Here is a 20184-nt window from a genome sequence, read left to right on the forward strand (position 1 = left end):
ACATTCACAGAGATCATTTTTTATGGCTAGGGTAACCTATTATATAGATGTACTAATATCTCACAGTTGAATACTTAAATTATTTCTAGTATCTCACTAGTAAAAACATCTGAGTAGCTAGATCTTCCCACAATATTTAATTATTTCCTGAGGATAATCTTATTAGTGAAATTAGTTATTCCACTGGGGCAAAGGTTATAAACATTTTTATTGCTTTTAATATCTAGTGACACATCACTTTCTATTTATTTATTTTATTTTATTTTTTTGAGATGGAGTCTTGCTGTCACCCAGGCTGGAGTGCAGTGGCATGATCTCAGCTCACTGCAACATCTGTTCAAGCAATTCTTCTGTCTCAGCCTCCCGAGTAGCTGGGACTACAGGCGCCTGCCACCACACCCAAGTAATTTTTGTATTTTTAGTAGAGACAGGGTTTCACCATATTGATCAGGCTGGTCTTGAACCCCTGATCTCAGGTGATATGCCCACCTCAGCCTCCCAAGTGCTGGGATTACAGGCGTGAGACACCTCGCCCAGCCGACACATCACTTTTTATAAAGTAATACAAGTACATATCAGCAATGTGGTCTTACGTATGTCATTACCTGCCCCTGCCTGCCTCCCCCACCCAAAATATTGAGAATTATGGTTTAGCTTCTGAAATCTGACAGAAACTTTCTGGCCAAGCACAGTGGCTCACGCCTGTAATCCCAGCACTTTGGAAGGCCAAGGTGGATGGGTCACCTGAGGTCAGGAGTTCAAGACCAGCCTGGCAAATATAACGAAACCCCATCTCTACTAAAAATACAAAAATTAGCCAAGTGTGGTGGAATACACCTGTAATCCCAGCTACTCAGGAGGCTGAGGCAGAGGAATCCCTTGAACCCAAGAGGCAGAGGTTGCAGTGAGCCAAGATTGTACCACTGCACTCCAGCCTGGGTGATAAGAGCAGAACTCCCAAGACTCTGTCTCAAAAAAAAAAAGAAAAAGAAAAGAAAACTATTTCTAATTTGCACTTCTTACATAGTTGACCCTTTAACAACATGGGTTTGAACTTCAGGGGTCCACTTCTGTGCTGACTCTCTTCTACCTCTGCTACCCCTTAGACAGCAAGACCAACCCCTCCCTCCTCTTCCTTCTCAATGTGACAATGAGGATGAAGATCCAGATGATCCACTTCCACTCAACAAAGAGTAAAAACAGTTTCTCTTCCTTACGATTTTCTTTCTTTTCTTTTCTTTTTTTTTTTTTTTGAGACAGAGTTTCTCTCTTTTGCCCAGGCTGGAGTAAAGTGGCACAGCTCACTCCAATCCACCCCCGCACCCTGGTTCAAGCAATTCTCTTGCCTCGGCCACCTAAGTAGCTGGGATTATAGGCGCCCACCATCATGCCCGGCTAATTTTTGTATTTTTAGTAGAGACAGGGTTTCACCATGTTGGCCAGGCTGGTCTTGAACTCCTGACCTCAGGTGATCTGCCCGCCTCAGCCTCCCAAAGTGCTGGGATTACAAGCATGAGCCACCACACCTGGCCTCCTTATGATTTTCTTAGTATTTTCTTTTCTCTAGCTTACTTTATTCTAAATCTACAGTATATAATATGCATATAAAATATGCATGGCTCACGCCTATAATCCCAGCACTTTGGGAAGCCAAGGTGGGCAGATCACTTGAGGTTGGGAGTTTGAGACCAGCCTGGTAAACCCCATCTCTACTTAAAATTCAAAAAAAAAAATTAGCTAGGCTTGGTGGCAGGCACCTATAATCCCAGCTACTCAGGAGACTGAAGCAGGAAAATCAACTGAACCCAGGAGGCAGAGATTGTAGTGAGCTGAGGTCGCACCACTGTTCTCCAGCCTGGATGACAGACTGAGAGTCCATCTCAAAAAAAAAGAAAAAGAAACATATGGGTTTTTTGTTTTGTTTTGTTTTTTTGAGACAGGGTCTTGCTCTGTCACCCAGGCTAGAATGTAGTGGTATGATCATAGCTCACTACAGCCTCAGTCTCCCAGGCTCAACTGATCCTCCTGCCTCAGCCTTCCAAGTATTAATAGCTAGGATGTACCACCAGGCCCAGCTAATTTTTTTTCTTTTAATTTTTAGTAGAGATAAGGTGTCACTATGTTGCTCAGGCTAGTCTCGAACTCCTGAGCTCAAGTGATCCGCCCACCTCCCAAAGTGCTGGGATTATTGGTATGAGCCACTGCACCTGGCCCAAAACATACATTAGTCAACTGTTTATGTTATCAGTAAGGCTTCTAGTGAACAGTGAGCTTAGTTAAGTTTTGGGGGAGTGAAAAATTATATGTGGATTTTCAACTGTGTGTGGGGGCTGGGTGGTGTGGAATGGAGTGTCCATGCCCCACATTGTTCAAGGGTCAATTATACTTAAGTTATAACGATTTTTTCCATATTTGTAAAACGCCTATTTTCTACCAGTGTTTATGCTCATAACAGCTCTTTATCACATATTGCAAATATTTTCCCAAGATTTTCCTTTTAAGTTTGTTAGGTTGTGTTAACCGAAATTTTACATTTATTTCTTCAAATACTTTCTTTTTTTTTTCTGAGACCTGGTCTTACTCTGTGTCCAGGCTGGAGTGCAGTGGCACCAATACCACTTACTGCAGCCTCAACCTCCCGAGCTCAAGCAATCCTTCCACCTCAGCCTTCCAAGTAGCTGGGGCTGCAAGTGCACACCTGAACACTTGGCTATTTTCATATTTTTTGTAGAGAGAGAGATGCACCATGTTGCCCAGACTGGTCTTGAACTCCTGGGCTCAAGCAATCCACCCACCATCCTGGCTTCCCAAAGTGCTGGAATTACAGGCATGAGCCACTGTACCCGGCCTCAATTACTTTTATAGTTTCATTCTACATTTAACCTTTAATCTATCGGAAGTTTTAATATAAAGTATGGATCTACGTATTTTTCTAAGCAGTCAGCTATCTAGCCTTGCTTAAGACTCACTTGTTTTATAGCCTATATTCCTATATGAGCATGCACCTGATTCTAGACTTTGTTTCATTGGTCTTGCTATTCTGGTGTTTGCAAATGAATCCATAATAGGTGTTGTGTTTACGAGGATAAGTCTCTTGCCTCCTTTGAGAACATTTTCCTGGCTATTTTCAGACATTGATGAACTTTAGCATTGTTTCCTCAAAATCAAAAAATAAATGTTTAAAAACTTTTCAGACATATTTGAGAAGCACATTAAAAGTATAAATTCAGTTCAGGAATTAACTGCTTTTAGATAGTATGTAGGAGCCGGGCGCAGTGGCATGTGCCTGTAGTCCCAGCTACTTGGGAGGCTGAGGCTGGAGGATCTCTTGAGCCCAGGAGTTCTGGGCTGTAGTGCGCTATGCCGATCAGGTGTCTGCACTAAGTTCAGCATCAATATGGTGACCTCCCGGGAGCACGAGACCACCAGGTTGCCTAAGGAGGGGTGAACCGGCCCAGGTCACAAATGGAGCAGGTCAAAACTTCCATGCAGATCTGTAGTGGGATCGTACCTGTGAACAGCCACTGCGCTCCAGCCTGGGCAACATAGCGAGACCCCGTCTCTTAAAAAAACAATACTAGATAGTATGTAGGAATCTTCTCTGTACAACATCCATCATAGCCCCGACCACAGGAATGTCATGATTAATCAAGAAATGAAGCACTGGCCACGCACTGGCCACAGCCACACACAGGCCACATGAAGCCTTGCCATTCACTCCCTCTCTCCCTGTGCCTCTGGCTCCCTCGCCACCTCACAACCTCCTTTTGCACCCCAATTGCCCAGGAACTGACCTAAGCCTACTTTCCCTAAAGTACTCTATGTGCCGTACCTTATTTGGCTGCTGCCTTCCTTCTTCCTATTCAAACCTGACGGCCCAATATCCTGTAACAAATCAATCCTACCACTTAACTGACCAGCTCTGTAATGCAAAGCATGTGGCCCAAAATGTGTCAGTGCCTCCTTTTACAGTCAGAGTTGAGGCAAAGACTGTCCAACTATCTAGGTGAGATGTCCTGAAACTGGTTAACATCAACAGACAGCCAGAGAGGCATCTATGATGGAGCAGGGAGGCTGTACCAAGCCTCACCATGGCTAGTGGCACCATCCTATAAGCCAGCTCACCCACCTCCCTTTAATGACTCCAAGCTCACCAAGTAAGCCAATGTGGCTTTCTAGCCTGCTGGCAACAAAAAGGAATGATCTATGAAAGGGCTCACTAAAAAAGGTTAAGTGCCATCATAAATGGTTAGATTGCAATTTCTATGAGTTTAGCTTGAGTCCTTTTCCCCTCCAGCCTCTGTGATCAATAATGGTTTTTTTTGTTCGTTTTTTTTTTTTGAGATGGAGTCTCCCTCTGTCACCCAGGCTGGAATTCGATGGTGCAATCTTGGCTCACTGCAACTCCACCTCCTGGGCTCAAGAGATTCTCCTGCCTCAGCTTCCAAGTAGCTGGGATTACAGGCACCCACCACCACACCTGGCTAATTTTTGTACTTTCAGTAGAGATGGGGTATCACCATGTTGGCCAGGCTGATCTTGAATGCCAGTCCTCAAGTGATCCTCCCACCTAGGCCTCCCAAAGTGCTGGGATTATAGGCGTGAACCACTGCGCCTGGCCTAATAATGGGTATTCCGACAGACAAGTTTCTAGGCCTGCAAAGATGAAAGCCACACTTTTGATAGTGATAACCTCCTATCTTGCTAAGGGAGTCAGAGTATACCCCTTTTAATTATAATGTGTAGCTCAATTTATAATTATGAATGTATTCCCAGGCCAGGGGTGGTGGCTCACGCCTATAATCCCAGCACTCTGGGAGGCTGAGGCAAGCAGATCACTTGAGGTCAGGAGTTCAAGATCAGCCTAGCCAAAATGGAGAAACCCTGTCTCTACTAAAATATGTAAAAATTAGCTGGGTGTGGTGGTACATGCCTGTACTCTCAGCTACTTCGGAGGCCGAAGCAGGCGAATCACTTGAACTCGGGAGGTAGAGATTGCAGTGAGCCAAGATCGCGCCACTGCACTCCACCCAGGCTGGAGTGCAGTGGCGCGATCTTGGCTCACAGCAACCAAGTATATTGTTTTATGTATGTATATACACATTATATATATATACACACACACACACACATAAAACTATGAATGTATTCCTGAAACAATATACTATGTGTGTAAGGCTCAGACTCCCATGCCCATAGGCTCTTTCTAAAAAAAGAAGCTACAGACATTCCTGGTCAAGAGTTGACATGATTTGTGTCATCTAAGTCAGGCCATGGCTGATTAGATCAAGAATTTGCACTCTAGCCTGAGGCAACCTACAAACTAATCATAGCTACTCTGGGGCCATAAGGGCCATATGTCATAAAGGCCCTGTAGCCTGCAATAGGCTTAATGAACACACATGGCCCCAAAATGCTGCTCTCTTATGGAGAATAATTGTACCAGTCAGATTCTCTCTCCTGGGAAGACAAAGAAGCTGAGAGAGGCTTACACAGAAGCAAAAGGGACTCACTGAAAGTTTCTGAAGGAAATTATGAGAATCTGACTCAAATCTCAACTCAGCCACCTACTAACCAGTTGACCTTGGGTAAATTACTTAATTTCCTTTTTTTTTTTTTTTTGAGAGATAGTCTGACTCTGTCTCCCAGGCTGGAGTGCAGTAGCATGATTTCACTGCAACTTCTGCCTCCTGGGTTCAAGTGATTCTCCTGCCTCAGTATTCCGAGTAACTAGGACCACAGGTGCACGCCACCACGCCTAATTTTGTATTTTTAGTAGAGACGGGGTACTGCCATGTTGGCCATGCTGGTCTCGAACTCCTGATCTCAAGTGATCCACCCACCTCAGCCTCCCAAAGTGCTGGGATTACAGGCGTGAGCCACCGTGCCTGGCCCCTAAATTACTTCTCTAAGCCTCAGTTTTCTGTTCTATAAAACTGAGACAATGATAGGTATACATTATATAATACTCATAGAATTATGAGAATTACATAGAATGAAAAACATAGGCTGGGTGTGGTGGCTCACGCCTGTAATCCCAGTGCTTTGGGAGGCCGAGGTGGGCAGATCATAAGACTCTGTCTCAAAAAATCCAAACCAAAACAAAAGAAAACAAAAAACCATAAAGACACTCCAAGAATGTTATGAAGTTGTCAGGAAGAAAAAAAAACCCATAAAGAATTCAGCAGAGTCTTTGGCCAGGAAGACTTCTCAATGTATGAACATGATTGTTCTTACTACCTTTTAGGCCGCTGGAGTTACTGCTTTGCTCCAAGGAGTAGCAAGCAATCTGCTTTTTTTTTTGAGATGGAGTCTCCCTCTGTCACCCATGCTGGAATGTAGTGGTGCAATCTCAGTTCAAGAGATTCTCCTGCCTCAGCCTCCTGAGTAGCTGGGACTACAGACACATGCCACCACGCCCAGCTAATCTTTGTACTTTTAGTAGAGACGGGGTTTCGCCATGTTAGCCAGGCTGTTCTCGAACTCCTGACCTCAGGTGATCCGCCTAGCTCGGCCTCCGAAAGTGCTGGGATTACAGGCATGTGCCACCACACCTAGCCACAATCTGCTCCTAATTACCCTGCAAAAATCCCAGGAAACTCTCAACTCTAGGGAGAACCTGACTGCTCTGCAGCCTCGTCCCGCCTCCCTCACACACCTGGGTGGGTGGACAGTCATATCATCATCCATCCCTCACAACCCCCATGTTAGAGAGATGTTTATAAGGAAGACCAATATATTTCAGAGCAGCATACCTGGAAAAATGCAAACCCTGGGGTGTCATCAATCCAAAGTTACCAGGGAAAAGGGGAAAGGCAAATGCTGAAGCTGTTCCTGAACAGTTGTTGGATTTCAGATACAGAAAATACTTACTAAAAGCATCTACTGCCTTTGTCAGATTGTTCTGGGCAGACCTGAAAACATAAAATAAAATAAAGTATTTTTCCTTTTGAAAATAAAAAAAAAAGGAAAGAACAAAAATATGATCACATTTTCATTTAAGTCTGTAAAAACCCTGTCTTCTACCAGGTCTGAGGTACATTTCCAGTGACCGGAAAGCTCCTTGCCCCAGGTGTCCCTTCATGGCCACGCCCTTGCTCCAGGTGTTTAAAGTCCCACCTGGGTGCCTCTCTATTAACTATGGAAGACGATTCTTTCAGATTACACTTATTGTACATGTTTACGCACATCTTTCTCAGTAATACTTCAGGCAGTACAGCAATACCCTTTATCCTGTTGCTTTTGTTTTTTTGTTTTTTTGCTTTTTGTTTTTTGTTTTTTTGTTTTTTTTTGAGATAGGGTCTCTTCAGTTTCCCAGGCTGGAGTGCAGCAATGTGATCTTGGCTCACTGCCATCCCCACCTTGTAGACTCAAGCGATCCTCCCACCAGCGATCCTCCCATCTCAGCCTCCTGAGTAGCTGGGATTACAGTGCGCACCACCACACCCAGTTAATTTTTTGTAGTTTTGGTAGAAGTGGGGGCCTCACCATGTTGCCCAGGCTGGTCTTGAACTCCTGAGCTCAAGTGACCCACCTGCCTCAGCATCCCAAAGTACTGAGATTACAGGCATGAGCCACCACACCTGACCTATCCTGTTACCTACAAACTGTAGAAATAATCTGTGAGTGCTCGATTTTCCACCACCCTTACTATGAAAAAGTTCTTTGGCGTTAAAACTCATCAGAGACGTTTGTTGTTACTGTCTGCATCCTGAGAGGCGGTTGCTTTGGATGTGGATCATGAAGGCTTTCTTAAAGTTAGCTTTCATTCATGTCCTTGCTGCTATGACTGTTTGGGTATTGAGAACCAAGAGACTTTGGCAGGTACTGAACTCTCGATTGGCTTCCCATCAAAATTCAAGCACTGACAGGTGATGATCGCTATGTGCTTTCTGATGAGGTGTTTTTGGGAACTGGATATCCTGTAACCAACGTGTGACAAGATGTTTATATGTTACATGTTTTTATACCAACAGTGGCATCAAATCTCAGGTTTTAAAAGGGAAGGTTATTTTTCAATCTATAGTAATATTTACCTCAGGAACATTTCCAAGGTAAGGATCCATACCTATCTCTTGCCCTGCTAAGAGAGGTGGGTTTTCATCGCAACCTGTAATTTCATTTATCCATACAAGGCAGGTCAAATCACTGGCTTGGGCAGGGCAAGGTGGCTCATGCCTGGAATCCCAACACTCTGGGAGCCCGAGGCAAGCTGATCACTTGAGGGCGGATTACTTGAGGTCAGGAGTTTGAGACCAGCCTGGCCAACACTGCGAAACCCCGTCTCTACTAAAAATATTTCAAAAATTAGCTGGGTGTGGTGGCACACCCCTGTAATCCCAGCTACTCAGGAGGCTGAGACATGAGAATCACTTGAATCTGGGAGGTGGAGGTTGCAGTGAGCTGATATCTGGCCACTGCACTCCTGCCTGGGCGAGACTCCATTTCAAAAAAAAAAAAAAAATCCCTGACTTTTCCAGCTTACCAAGACTGCTGCCGAAACACTACAGAATGCTTGAAATCATGCTCCAAAGCTTAAAACATATTTTTCTTATTCATCCACCAAGACTGATGAAGTCAAGGAAGTACCTAACATTAGATCACTGTACATCCTATGCCTCATTTTCTCTGCAATGGGAAATGGAAGTGGGCTATAAAATGTGATATACGGAGCAACTGCAGCTATCTGAGGACTGAGCAACAACATGCCTAAGCTACAACGATCCTGACGGCAGAGTTCTTATTGATACCGTGTGCTTTTATACATCTGCAATGTTAATAAAGAAGACATTTCCTTTCATAATTCCTTTTGAGAAATAAGTTTTTAATTATACCAGAATCATATTCAATAAAACTCTTCAGAACCATGAATGCCCTCCTTGTGACAAGGCTGGGACACACAATGATCTACTGGTTGAAACAAGGGCTTTAAAGTCAGAGGCCTGGCTTTGCCACTAATTAGTCATGTGATTTTAGACAAGTGACTTCATTTCTCCAAGTATTTCCTCATTAAAAAAAAAAATTATTCTACTATACCCTCAACAGCTTCTAATCACACTAAGAAGAAAACGCAAACCTCCTTACCTTGGCTTACATAATCTGACCCTGCCTACTGCATCTACTTCCTTCTTGGAGTCCAGAGCCCACCACACCCTTCCCACTGCCCGGCTTTGGCCAAGGCCACCCGCTGACCTTCATGTCTCACTAGGCAGGTCTCAGGGAGCCACCCTACTCTCCACCGCACTGTCCCCCTTTCAGTCTTCCTAACATTCACTTTGCTATTTTCTTACATGTGTACTGTCTACCACTCCTTCTAAAATTAAGTCCTGTAAGAACAGGGACTTATCTGTCTTCTTCACTCCCATATTCCTCAGGCACAGAAGAGGGCTGCCACAAGTCAGTGCTATTTGTAGAACAAAGACACAGAACCTCCAAATTTAGGAGATGATTCAGGAAGAGAGAATGCTACAAAGGCTGAGCAGTATTTCTAGAAGTGTGCTTGCTCAAGTTACAGAACCCTTCATCCACCTCCCCAAACTGGCAGTTTCTTGAAAACAGGGACGGGGGGCATTTGTCCTCTAGGACCAACACCAAACATGTGCTGATGGAATGGGGCTCAGTTTTTGTTGAATTTGTGGTATGCATCTTCACAGACTCCTTCTCCAATAACTACTGGTTTGTGCTTTAAAAGAAAATGTTTCACCATGTTGCCCAGGCTGGTCTCAAACTCCTGAGCTCAAACAATCCACCTGCCTCGGCCTCCTAAAGTGTTAGAATTACAGGTGTGAGCTACTGTGCCTGGTCCCAGCCACAGATGTTCCTAATGGGACCTATCTAGAATGACGAATCCTTCTCAGAAGGTTTACAATTTACTTTGCCTAGACCTGAGGAATCATTATCTATGGCAGCTATCCTCATGAAATATATTCTTAAATAATAAGACTTGAAAGTTGAAATTAGCCATGCATGGGAGCACACACCTGTAATCCCAGCTACTGAGGAGGGTGAGGCAAGAGAATCTCTTGAACCCAGGAGGCAGAGGTTGCAGTGAGCCGAGATCACACCACTGCATTCCAGCCTGGGTGACAGAGCAAGACTTCATCTCAAAAAAAAAAAAAAAAAAAAAAAAATAGTTGAAAGCTACAGAACAAAGGTTGTATTAGGAGGCATGAAAACAACATTCATCTCCTTGTACACCTCCAACAAAGCAGTTGGCTGACTAGGTACATTATCAATGAGCGGTAATATTTTGAGTCTTTTCTTCTGAGCAGTAGGTCTCAACAGTGGGCTTAAAATATTCACTAAACCAGGCCAGGCGTGGTAGCTCACTCCTGTAATCTCGGCACTTTGGGAGGCTGAGGTGGGCAGATTGCCTGAGGTTAAGAGTTTGAGACCAGCCTGGCTAACATGGTAAAACCCTATCTCTACGAAAAATACAAAAATTAGCTGGGCATGGTGGTGCACATCTGTAGTCTCAGCTACTTGGGAGGTTGAGGCAGGAGAATAGCCTGAACCCAGAAAGTGGAGGTTGCAGTGAGCTGAGATCATACCAACACACTCCAGCCTGGGCAAAAGGGTAAGATTCTGTCTCTGTCTCTGTCTCTGTCTCTCTCTCTCTCTCTCTCTCTCTCTCTCTCTCTCTCTCTCTCTCTATATATATATATATATATATATATTTTTTTTTTTTTTTTTTCAATAAATAATGCTGTAAACAAATGTGCTTCCATCCAGGCTTTGTCATTCCATTTCTAGAGACCAGGCAGAGTAGCTTGATTCTTAAGGGCCACAGGATTTCTGGAATGCTAAACAAGCACTGGCTTCAACTTAAAGTCATTAGCTGCATTAGCCCTTAACAAGAGTCGGCCTGTTCTTTGAAGATTTGAAGATAGGCGTTAACTTCTCTCTAACTATAAAATTTCTAGATGGCATCTTTTAATGTAAGACTGTCTGGTCTACATTGAAAACCTGTTGTTTAGTGCAGCTACCTTTGTCCATTTTAATAGCCAGATCTTCTGGATAACTTGCTGCAGCTTCTCTATCAGCACTTGCTGTTTCACCTTGCACTTTTATGTCATGGAGATGGTTTCTTCCCTTGATCCTCATGAACCAACTTCTGCTAGCTTCAAATTTTTCTTCTAAAGATTCCTCACGTCTCTCAGCCTTCACAGAATTGAAGAGAGGACCTTGCTGTGGATTAGGCTTCAGAAAATGTTGTGGCTGGTTTATCTTCTATCCAAACCACTAAAACTTTCTCTATCAGCAATAAGGATGTTTTGCTTTCTTATCATTCATGTGTTCCCTGGAGTAGTAGCTCTTCTGACTCCCTTCAAAAACTTCTCCTTTCCATTCACAACTTGGCTGTTTGGCACAAGAGGCATAGCTTTTGGCTATCTCAGCTTTCGCCTATCTCAGCTTTCTATACGTCTTCCTTGCTAAGCTTAGCCATTTCTTGATTAGTCATTAGCCGGGCGTGGTGGCGGGCACCTGTAATTCCAGCTACTTGAGAGGCTGAGGCAGGAGAATTGCTTGAACCCAGGAGGCAGAGGTTGCAGTGAGCCGAGATTGGGCCACTGCTCTCCAGCCTGGGTGACAGAGCAAGACTCCATCTCTAAATAAATAAATAAATAAATAAATAGTGAGAGGCATCTCTTCCTTTCACTTTAACACATAGAGGCCATTGTAGGGTCATTAATTGGCCTAATTTCAATATTGTTGTGTCTCAGGAGAAGACAGAGACAGACAGGGGAATGGCCTGCAGTGGAACCGTCAGAACACACACAACATTTATCAATTAAGTTCACCACCTTATATGGATGCGGTTTGTGGTGTCCCAAAACAATTGCAATCAGTAATCAAAGATTACTGATCACAGATCACCATGAGAGACATTATAATAATGAAAAAGTTTGAAGTATTGTGAGAATTACCAAAATGTGAACAGAGAGACACAAAGAAAGCACATGCTGTTGGAAAAGTGGCAGCGACAGACTTGCTCAATGCAGGGCTGCCACAAGCCTTCAATTTGTACAAAACCCAGGATCTGTTAAGCACATTAAAGAGCAAGAAGGCGGGGCATGGCAGCATATCCAGACCAAAGCACCGCCTCGTTTCTGCTTTACACAAACTTACTGCAAATCCTGGGCATCTAATGCTCCTATGACTGGAGAATTTTAGGCCCTTTCTGGATTACAAGTCAGAATGGGATGCTCAATGCAAAAGTTTTAACAATAGATAAAATGCTGTAAGGCAGTCTCTACAATTTATCAATTCACAAACAAAGCAAAACACGTGTGGCAGAGATTAACTTCTCATCTCTCCTTCCTCAAATCTGAATGATACTGCAGATCACTTACCTGTCATGCTTACACAGTGTCACCTGCAACTGAAATGTGCTCAGGTAATTTTTAGAAAACACAGGGCTGTATACTCATTCTCCCATTTGGACTACTATGGGGAAAACCACCTGTGTAAGTTAGTTCAAGAGCTGGATGCTGTAAGCAACAGCCTAGTTATAACCAAGGTTCATCTGTGACAACCATCACTAGCCCTGCCACTCACTCATACCACAAGAACAGGAAAACTTTAGAGCTGGATCACAGAAACAGTAACCAAGGTCAATACTGCCTTCTATTTCCTTGCCCATGAAAACATATGGATTGAGTGAGAAAGCTGAGGCCTAGAGACGTGATAGGGATTGCTGCCACTGTCCAGGGTCACACACACAGAGCAGTGGCAAGGCCAGGAATAGACTCAAATCCCCTGTGCACCTTTTCACCACCTCCCTTCCTCTGGTAACCTTTTTTCTTTTTTTTTTGGAGACAGAGTTTCGCTGTTGTTACCCAGGCTGGAGTGCAATGGCGCAATCTTGGCTCACCGCAACCTCCACCTCCTGGGTTCAGGCAATTCTCCTGCCTCAGCCTCCTGAGTAGCTGGAACTACAGGCACGTGCCACCATGCCCAGCTAATTTTTTGTATTTTTAGTAGAGACGGGGTTTCACCATGTTGACCACGATGGTCTTGATCTCTTGACCTCGTGATCCACCCGCCTCGGCCTCCCAAAGTGCTGGGATTACAGGCGTGAGCCACCGCGCCCGGCTGGTAACCGTTTTTCTTCCTCCCTCGCAGTTCCTCCTTTATTTTCTTCCTTTTCTTGCCTGTGGTAACCTACAGAGAGTACTGGCTATCAGTTAGGGCTAAATAGGTTGGTAGTCTCTACACTAGAGCTACGCAAATCTATTTTAAAATAAAGCGGAATGTTTCCAACATCTTACTCGTTGACTTCCATGTCCTGATCATCAGAAGATTCATCTTCTCCTAGGACATTTTCAGAATCTGGTTTCCGAATGAGAAAGAACAGAACTGTCCCCACAAGGCTAATCACTGTTAGGGCAATAAACACTGTTCTTCGGTCACTCTCTAAGGAGAAAAAAGAAGAAACTAGATAGTATCGACCAAACAATTCCAGAATTAGTGTCAGAGTGCAAGGGTTGCTTATAACTGTCAACACCCTTCCTTGTTACATTTTCACTTTAATCCATCAGTCAAAACTCAGGACAAGGAGATAAACAGGATACCTCCACCTTTGTCTTTCAGTTAGAGAAACATGAATAAGCCAAAGAAAAACAGCACAAGAGCTTAATCGCCTTCTTTTAGTCAAAGAAGGGTACAGACAAAATGACTGAGCATTCAAGTCTTCTTCTGACAACTGTATACTCGTACTCAGTACACGTGTATGCTCGTGCACAGCATAACCTTCCCTTATACTTTGGATGCCACTTAAAGCTTAGGCATAAACTATAACCTAGTTTAATAATATAAACCAAGGAAAAGGCTTATGAAAAGCTAAAGTCTGAGAGAACTTGAGATGTTCATGAGAACAATGCTTGAATAAAGCAATAATGAGTATTTCTGTATAACTCCTATTATGCTTTGAACATATCTGAATAAAGCAAAGTGAATAAAACAAACCTGATATCTGAGTTTTCCCTTGCCAGGCAAAATATATGTAGAGATTTCCAAAGAACAAGCTGGGGGAAGAAAAGGGAGGATAGGATGTTGGGAAATTATTTTAATATTTAAGGTTTTTAGAAAATAATTATTCCTATTATTTGTTGCAAGACAGAGAGAAGAACACAATTTTTCTTTTTGAGACTGAGTCTCCCTCTGTCGCCCAGGCTGGAGTGCAGTGGCGTGATCGTGGCTCACTACAACCTCTGTATTCTGGTTTCAAGAGATTCTCCTGCCTCAGCCTCCCCAGTAGCTGAGATTACAGGCGCCCGCCACCACGCCCGGCTAATATTTGTAGTTTTAGTAGAGACAGGGTTTCACCATGTTGGTCAGGCTGGTCTCAAACCCCTGTCTTCATGACCCACATGCCTCGGCCTCCCAAACTGCTGGGATTACAGGTGTGAGCCCCTGTGCCCAGCAGGAGGTCATTTTTAAAGTATATACCTGTGCTGGGTCATTTAAAAGTATCAACTCATCTGGACTCTGATAAACTTAACTGACTCAAATGGAATTCAGTTTCCTTCCATGTGACAGTAACCTGATTCAGAGGCACCCTTCAGAGAAGACTTGACTCACTTTGAAACATGTGATTTATTGCAACTCTGGAAATGACTCCCTGGAAACAAGCTTAAGCTAAATTTTAAAGAATCTATTTCTAAAAATCCATGATTTAGTTATCTGCATCTAATCAAATACTTTCTTTAGCATACTTTTCTAGAAAAATAATCATTCACGTACACTAGAGTTTCTTAATATACAACCCCTTAAAATGCAACATTTGCATCTGTTAAGCCTTGTCAAGGCCAAAATTTGAGGCATAATTCATGAGGGTAATTCCTCAGGAAAGATTCCTGAAATGCAACAGTCAACAGCAGAATGGCTGGTTTTGCTTTCTTCTTAAGAAAACGTTAATGCTATATTCAGTATTGGTATAAGTAGTCCTGGGTAGCTAGTGAGCCACCATACCCAGTCGTGATTCTATAAAATTTTGAATCATATCACATTCAACTAGAACTTAAGTAACGTAACATGGAAGATCCAAATTGTCAACCAAAGACCTAAAAAATGGCATGACAAAAACAAAATCAAAGGTAAGACTGAACTTCAAAAAGATAATTACCTAGACTGCAGGAGTGCCCAGAAAATCCCACTGTTTCTCCCAATGGTGTGCTCATCGGAATTTATTGTCAGGCAGTTTCCTTGTGCTGTCCAAAGCACTAAAATTCAGACCAAAAGTTTATCAAGGGAAAGCCATTCACTTAGCATTACATACCAAACACACAAATGATACCTTTAGGCCCCAGAAAAGAAAACAGAGAAGTTAAAAATCAAAACACTTACCAGCAGCTGCAATTCCAATGAAAACAGAGGCTGTGTAGAAGGACCATGGGAAAGGCTGGATAAAAACGGCAATGTACATGCTAAAATATAACAGGTCAAGGTATTATAGTCAAACGACACCTGAAATAAAATGCCAATTATGCCTTCCAGGAATCAGTTCTGAGATTCTCTTCTTTTAAAATTCAACCTGTAAAGGACCACTCCAGTTTTGAAAAAAGGGACACAATCAACTTTCTCATTTCTTAATCAATTAACGTTTTTGAAACAGGGTCTCACTACATTGCCTAGACTGGAGTGCAGTGGCACCATCACAGCTTACTGCAACCTCCACCTCCCAAGCTCAAGTCATCCTCCCACCTCAGCCTCAAAAGTAGCTGGGACTACAGGCATGTGCCACCACGCCCGGCTAATTTTTTTTATTTTTGGTAGAGACAGGGTTTCACCATATTGCCCAGGCTGGTCTCGAACCCCTGGGCTCAAGCGATCCTCCGCTCAAGCAATACCTCAGCCTCCCAAAGTGTTGGGATTTACAGGTGTGAGCCACTGAGCCTGGCCTGTAATTTATTATTTCAAATTTGTAAAATCAGACATTTAACAAGTTTGCAGTGTCCTTTGCTAAAAGCTTAGCACATCACGGAACTACAGTTCTAGAGTTCAGCGAAACATTTAGTTATTTCAGACATGATTTCGAATCCCCACTTATCTTCAGTCAACTGACAGAAAGTAATATTATTTCATGGAATGTTCTTTTCAACCCTCATGGAAAGAGACTTTTGGATACTATTTTTATTAACAGTAAAACAAAAGCAAATACACATACATACTATCACATTAGAATATGATATCCCTGAGCAACAAGTACTGAGTCAAAATTCCTAAAATACCACCTATATTCTATTCTGCACAAGCCTATAAATTATTGTGAAAAATTTACTATCTACTTGAAAGATCCTGAAAAGTGTTCTAATTAAATAAGTGAAAGATTACACTACTCACCTGTAAAATAAACCACTGGTAAACATAGAGAGTTGAGGTCCTACAATGGCCACCACTGACGGTGTAATCAAATTTGAGGCAGAGAACACTCCATAGATAATTGCCATGCTGCACACATAATACACAAACAAAAAAAAAAAAAAAGAACAAAGCCCTTGTATGCTGTGTCACTTTTTTTTAAAATTAAATTTAATTTTTTTATTGCATTTTAGGTTTTAGGGTACATGTGAAGAACATGCAAGATTGTTACATAGGTATACACGTGGCAGCGTGATTTGCTGCCTTTCTCCCCATGCTATCTCTCCCCAACTCCCCACCCCGCGCTGTCCCTCCCCTACTTCCCCCCGACAGACTGCTGTGTCACTTTTTAAAATCCATTTGTGTTTATAGATTTTACAATAAACAGTCATATTCTTTAGTCAGAATTTATGATAATTATATCACTAAACTCAACACCGTATAAAAGTTTTCATTTCTACAAAACACTGAAGTCCCATCAGCGGTATCTTGAGATCACCTTGTCTACAGCAATACATTTTTTAAGTACTGCTAAGTCATAATAACAGGCACTGCACCGAGTACTTATACATGCTTTCTCTTTTAATCCTAACAGCTCTAGGAAGAAGATATTGTCATTATCCTCATGTTAGAGAAAAGAAAAAGGAAATACAGTGGGGTTAAGTAATTTGCCAAAAGTCCGCCTGGGTGGCTGGTGAATGTCAAGCCAGGATTGCATGACTCCAGAGGCCCTAGTCCACCAATCTCCTCTACAAACTTAGCCTACAACTCCTGGCAGCTCCGTGACATTTCTCTGCTATAAATAACAAGAGCAGAGTTACAACTTGCTTAAGCAGAATTTATTTACCACAACCTAATGGTCTCACTTGAACATTACTCAGTTACTACTGACCGAGCCCTAGTACATTGTCTTGTACAAAGTGTGATTAAAACCATTTCAAGGGCCCTGACTGAATTTATTTACTAGTCACTATTCATAAATCCAAAGTAAATTATTCTTTGGCTTTTATGAATCCCTCGAATACCAAATGTCTTTTTGCAGTTGTTCTTTAGAATACACATGAAGAAAAGCAGTACAAAAAGCTGTGCTATTAATTACTTACGAAAATGAACAGTAACATTCCTTCATTCTCAAATGTCATATGTAAGGCTTAGGATAGGTAATGAAGAACCAAGAAAGAGTTATGGGTTTGTGGGGGTGGATGGGGGTGCCATGATCCAATCTCTAACTCTACAGAAATAAGAAACCTGTTTCTATAGCTCAGTGTAGACATTCCACGATATATATTTCAAAACATGTTGTACACAATAAATACATGCAATTTTCATTTGTCAATTAAAAAAATCTAACTTTAAAAAAGAAAAACCTATTTGTGCTTCTATACGTGTACATATTATATTCTCAGCTCCAATCACAAGGTTCTAGTGACTTGTGAAGGTCTTTTCTCTTTTTTTTTTTTGAGATGGAGCCTTGCTTTGTTGTCCACACTGGAGTGCAGTGGCTGGATCTCAGCTTACTGCAACCTCCACCTCCTGAGTTCAAACAATTCTCCTGCCTCAGCCTCCAGAGTAGCTGGGATTACAGGCATGCGCCACCACACCTAATTTTTTTGTATTTTTAGCAGAGACAGGGTTTCACCATATTGGCCACGCTAGTCTCGAACTCCTGATCTTGGGATCCGCCCGCCTTGGCCTCTCAAAGTGCTGGGATTACAGGTTCAAGTCACTGCACCTGGCCTCAGGTCTTTTCATTTTACCCATCTGTAAAATTGGGACTAAACATTTCACCAAAAATCTAAAAGTTCCCAACATAAGTATATCAATCGTTATGAAATTACAAAAACAGAAGGACCAAATGTTTCAAGAATCACATGTTCTGTTTAGGACAGGGCAATTCTAATCATAACAATAGTAGACTGCTTATTCAATGCCATGCACTATGCCAAGTGCCTTACATGCGTTTTCTGAGCTAGGAAATTGGGCTCATGGAAACACTTGCCTAAGATAACAACGGAACACTAAAATGAGGATTTCAAATCTAGTGTCTAATTCCACAGAAAACATAAACTCATCAGCTCTATTCTATTATGCTCTCCCAGTCTAGGTACTGAGAAGAGAAAATGCAATCACCACTAATTCAGTCACAATATTCTATGGCTGGTGATTCTGACAGGATTTAAGCAACTACTGTTAAATACCGAGCAAAATTAATCATGCGGTACGATACCTGGTATATCCACTGCCGTGAAAATCTGTGCTATTTAAGCTCCTGATGACGGTTTGCTGTGTGGAAGATAAAACTCATCAACGAAAACGTTTTGCAGTCTCCCTCCCCCCACCTTGGGAAGTGTGACTCCAAGTACTCAAAAAGCAAATAAAGCAAAAGTTCATAATGCTCTATACTTAATACTGAAGTCCATTACGAGAAAAGAAAAAAGACAACAGAATTGGAGAAGGCAAACCAATGACAGGGAGTAGGGGAGGAAAACCAGCTGTAACTACACCTTGGGTTTCCTCCCTTAACCATCCAAGTACTAAGGAAGAGCTTAATACATACAAGAAATAAAGTAACTAGGTCAACATCCAAACCCCTAATCAAATCAGATAAACGGTAATGCTTAACCCCCTCCACATAGGAGGAATATCTGACGTAAAAAATCAAACCTAATCATAAAAAATGAGGAAGCCAGGGTGGGAAAAATAAAAGACGAAATTTAAGCGCGCTAATAGATATAATTAACGTTTATTATCATTTCTGGAATGTATTATGCTGGGCACTTCAAATGAAGGAGGACAGGTTCCAACTCACCGCCACATTTCCACAAGTTTGAAAGGCAGTGAACATAAACATAAAGGCAACTCCTAAAATAATGATGTTGAAAAGCTTTTTAGATTCCGGGGACATTTTGGCTCAGCTCCGCCGGAGGTCAGCAGCAGACCAGGGCAGTCAGCTCTCGTCGGGGCGAAGCCACTGACAATCCTGGGGAAAGAAATGAGATGGTGAGCGGAGAAGGCAGATGCCGGAGCCAGCAGCCAAGCTGTCAACTTCCAGTTCATGAACCAGAATCCAGGGTTTAGGGCGAAGTTCTCCCCACCGGCATTTAGGACATTCCTAAGATCCGATTTGAGTACGGAAGAGCACAATCCCCGGAGAAGCGCCAAGAATGTAGCCGCTCCAGGTTGAGGGGCCCGCGAAGAGGATTAAGGGGCCAAGAGTGAACCGCAGCAGCCCAGCCCGCGCGGCCCCGCCCTCCCCGCCTGATTCACTGCGGTTAGGCGACTCGGTCACCTGACCGCAGCCGCGGCGCCGGCCGCTCGGCCCGCTGGGAAACGTAGTCCCGGGTGGCCCAGCAGGCGCAGATGCTCCGTAGACACTCCCCACCGCCAGGACGCAGAGCTGGGCGAGCTCGCTGGCTCTGGCGCAACTGGGTGAGGAAGCGGACCCCGGCGAAGAGCAATCGGGAACTGTTGGACGGGGCCGAGAGACGACGCAGCGGAGTCTGACAAGGCCGGGGTCACAGGGAGAGGGAAATAGGGGCAGAAGCACCCTTCTGACAGAGGCAGGGCTGAGGGCTGGGGGCTGGGGGCTGAACAGAAAAGCTGCGTGGACTCGGAGTATTGGCATGAAAAGAAGGCGGGCCGTAGAGGGGGAACACCTCCTCTTCCTTCTGCCCGAGCGCCGTCGTCCGGCCTCCCAGGCGGAAACAGCGTTTCGCGGGCTTTCCAACTGCCCGCTAATTCCGCTCCCCCTCCCTCCAGCAGTGACTCCGCGCTTTTTGGCCCGCCCGCCAAGCTCTGCGCAGGCGCGTCGGGCCCGGGCTG

The 20184-nt window shown here is 43.4% G+C and overlaps 1 protein-coding gene across 5 annotated transcripts in view; it reads right to left on the reverse strand.

Moving 5' to 3' along the window:
- Nucleotides 1-20184, reverse strand: part of MFSD11 (major facilitator superfamily domain containing 11) — a 40416-nt gene that overhangs the window by 19407 nt on the left and 825 nt on the right. For 2 of the 5 annotated variants that reach the window (XM_064369672.1, XM_064369671.1), the window contains exons 2-9: nucleotides 19172-19342; nucleotides 18590-18645; nucleotides 16345-16452; nucleotides 15349-15428; nucleotides 15128-15224; nucleotides 13969-14027; nucleotides 13272-13416; nucleotides 6874-6914 (exon numbers count right to left, since the gene is read on the reverse strand). In XM_064369672.1, the coding sequence (XP_064225742.1) occupies nucleotides 6874-6914; nucleotides 13272-13416; nucleotides 13969-14027; nucleotides 15128-15224; nucleotides 15349-15428; nucleotides 16345-16452; nucleotides 18590-18645; nucleotides 19172-19267 (682 nt within the window). In that variant the 5' untranslated portion in view covers nucleotides 19268-19342. Of the gene's footprint in view, nucleotides 1-6873; nucleotides 6915-13271; nucleotides 13417-13968; nucleotides 14028-15127; nucleotides 15225-15348; nucleotides 15469-16344; nucleotides 16453-18589; nucleotides 18646-19171; nucleotides 19598-20184 lie in introns of those variants that run through there. The other 3 variants (XM_064369670.1, XM_064369674.1, XM_064369673.1) reach the window with 3 other exon arrangements.

This window comes from Aotus nancymaae, unplaced genomic scaffold, assembly GCF_030222135.1.
Source record: "Aotus nancymaae isolate 86718 unplaced genomic scaffold, 86718_ANA_hifiasm-v0.15.2.pri h1tg000089l, whole genome shotgun sequence".
NCBI classification, from domain to species: Eukaryota; Metazoa; Chordata; class Mammalia; order Primates; family Aotidae; genus Aotus; species Aotus nancymaae.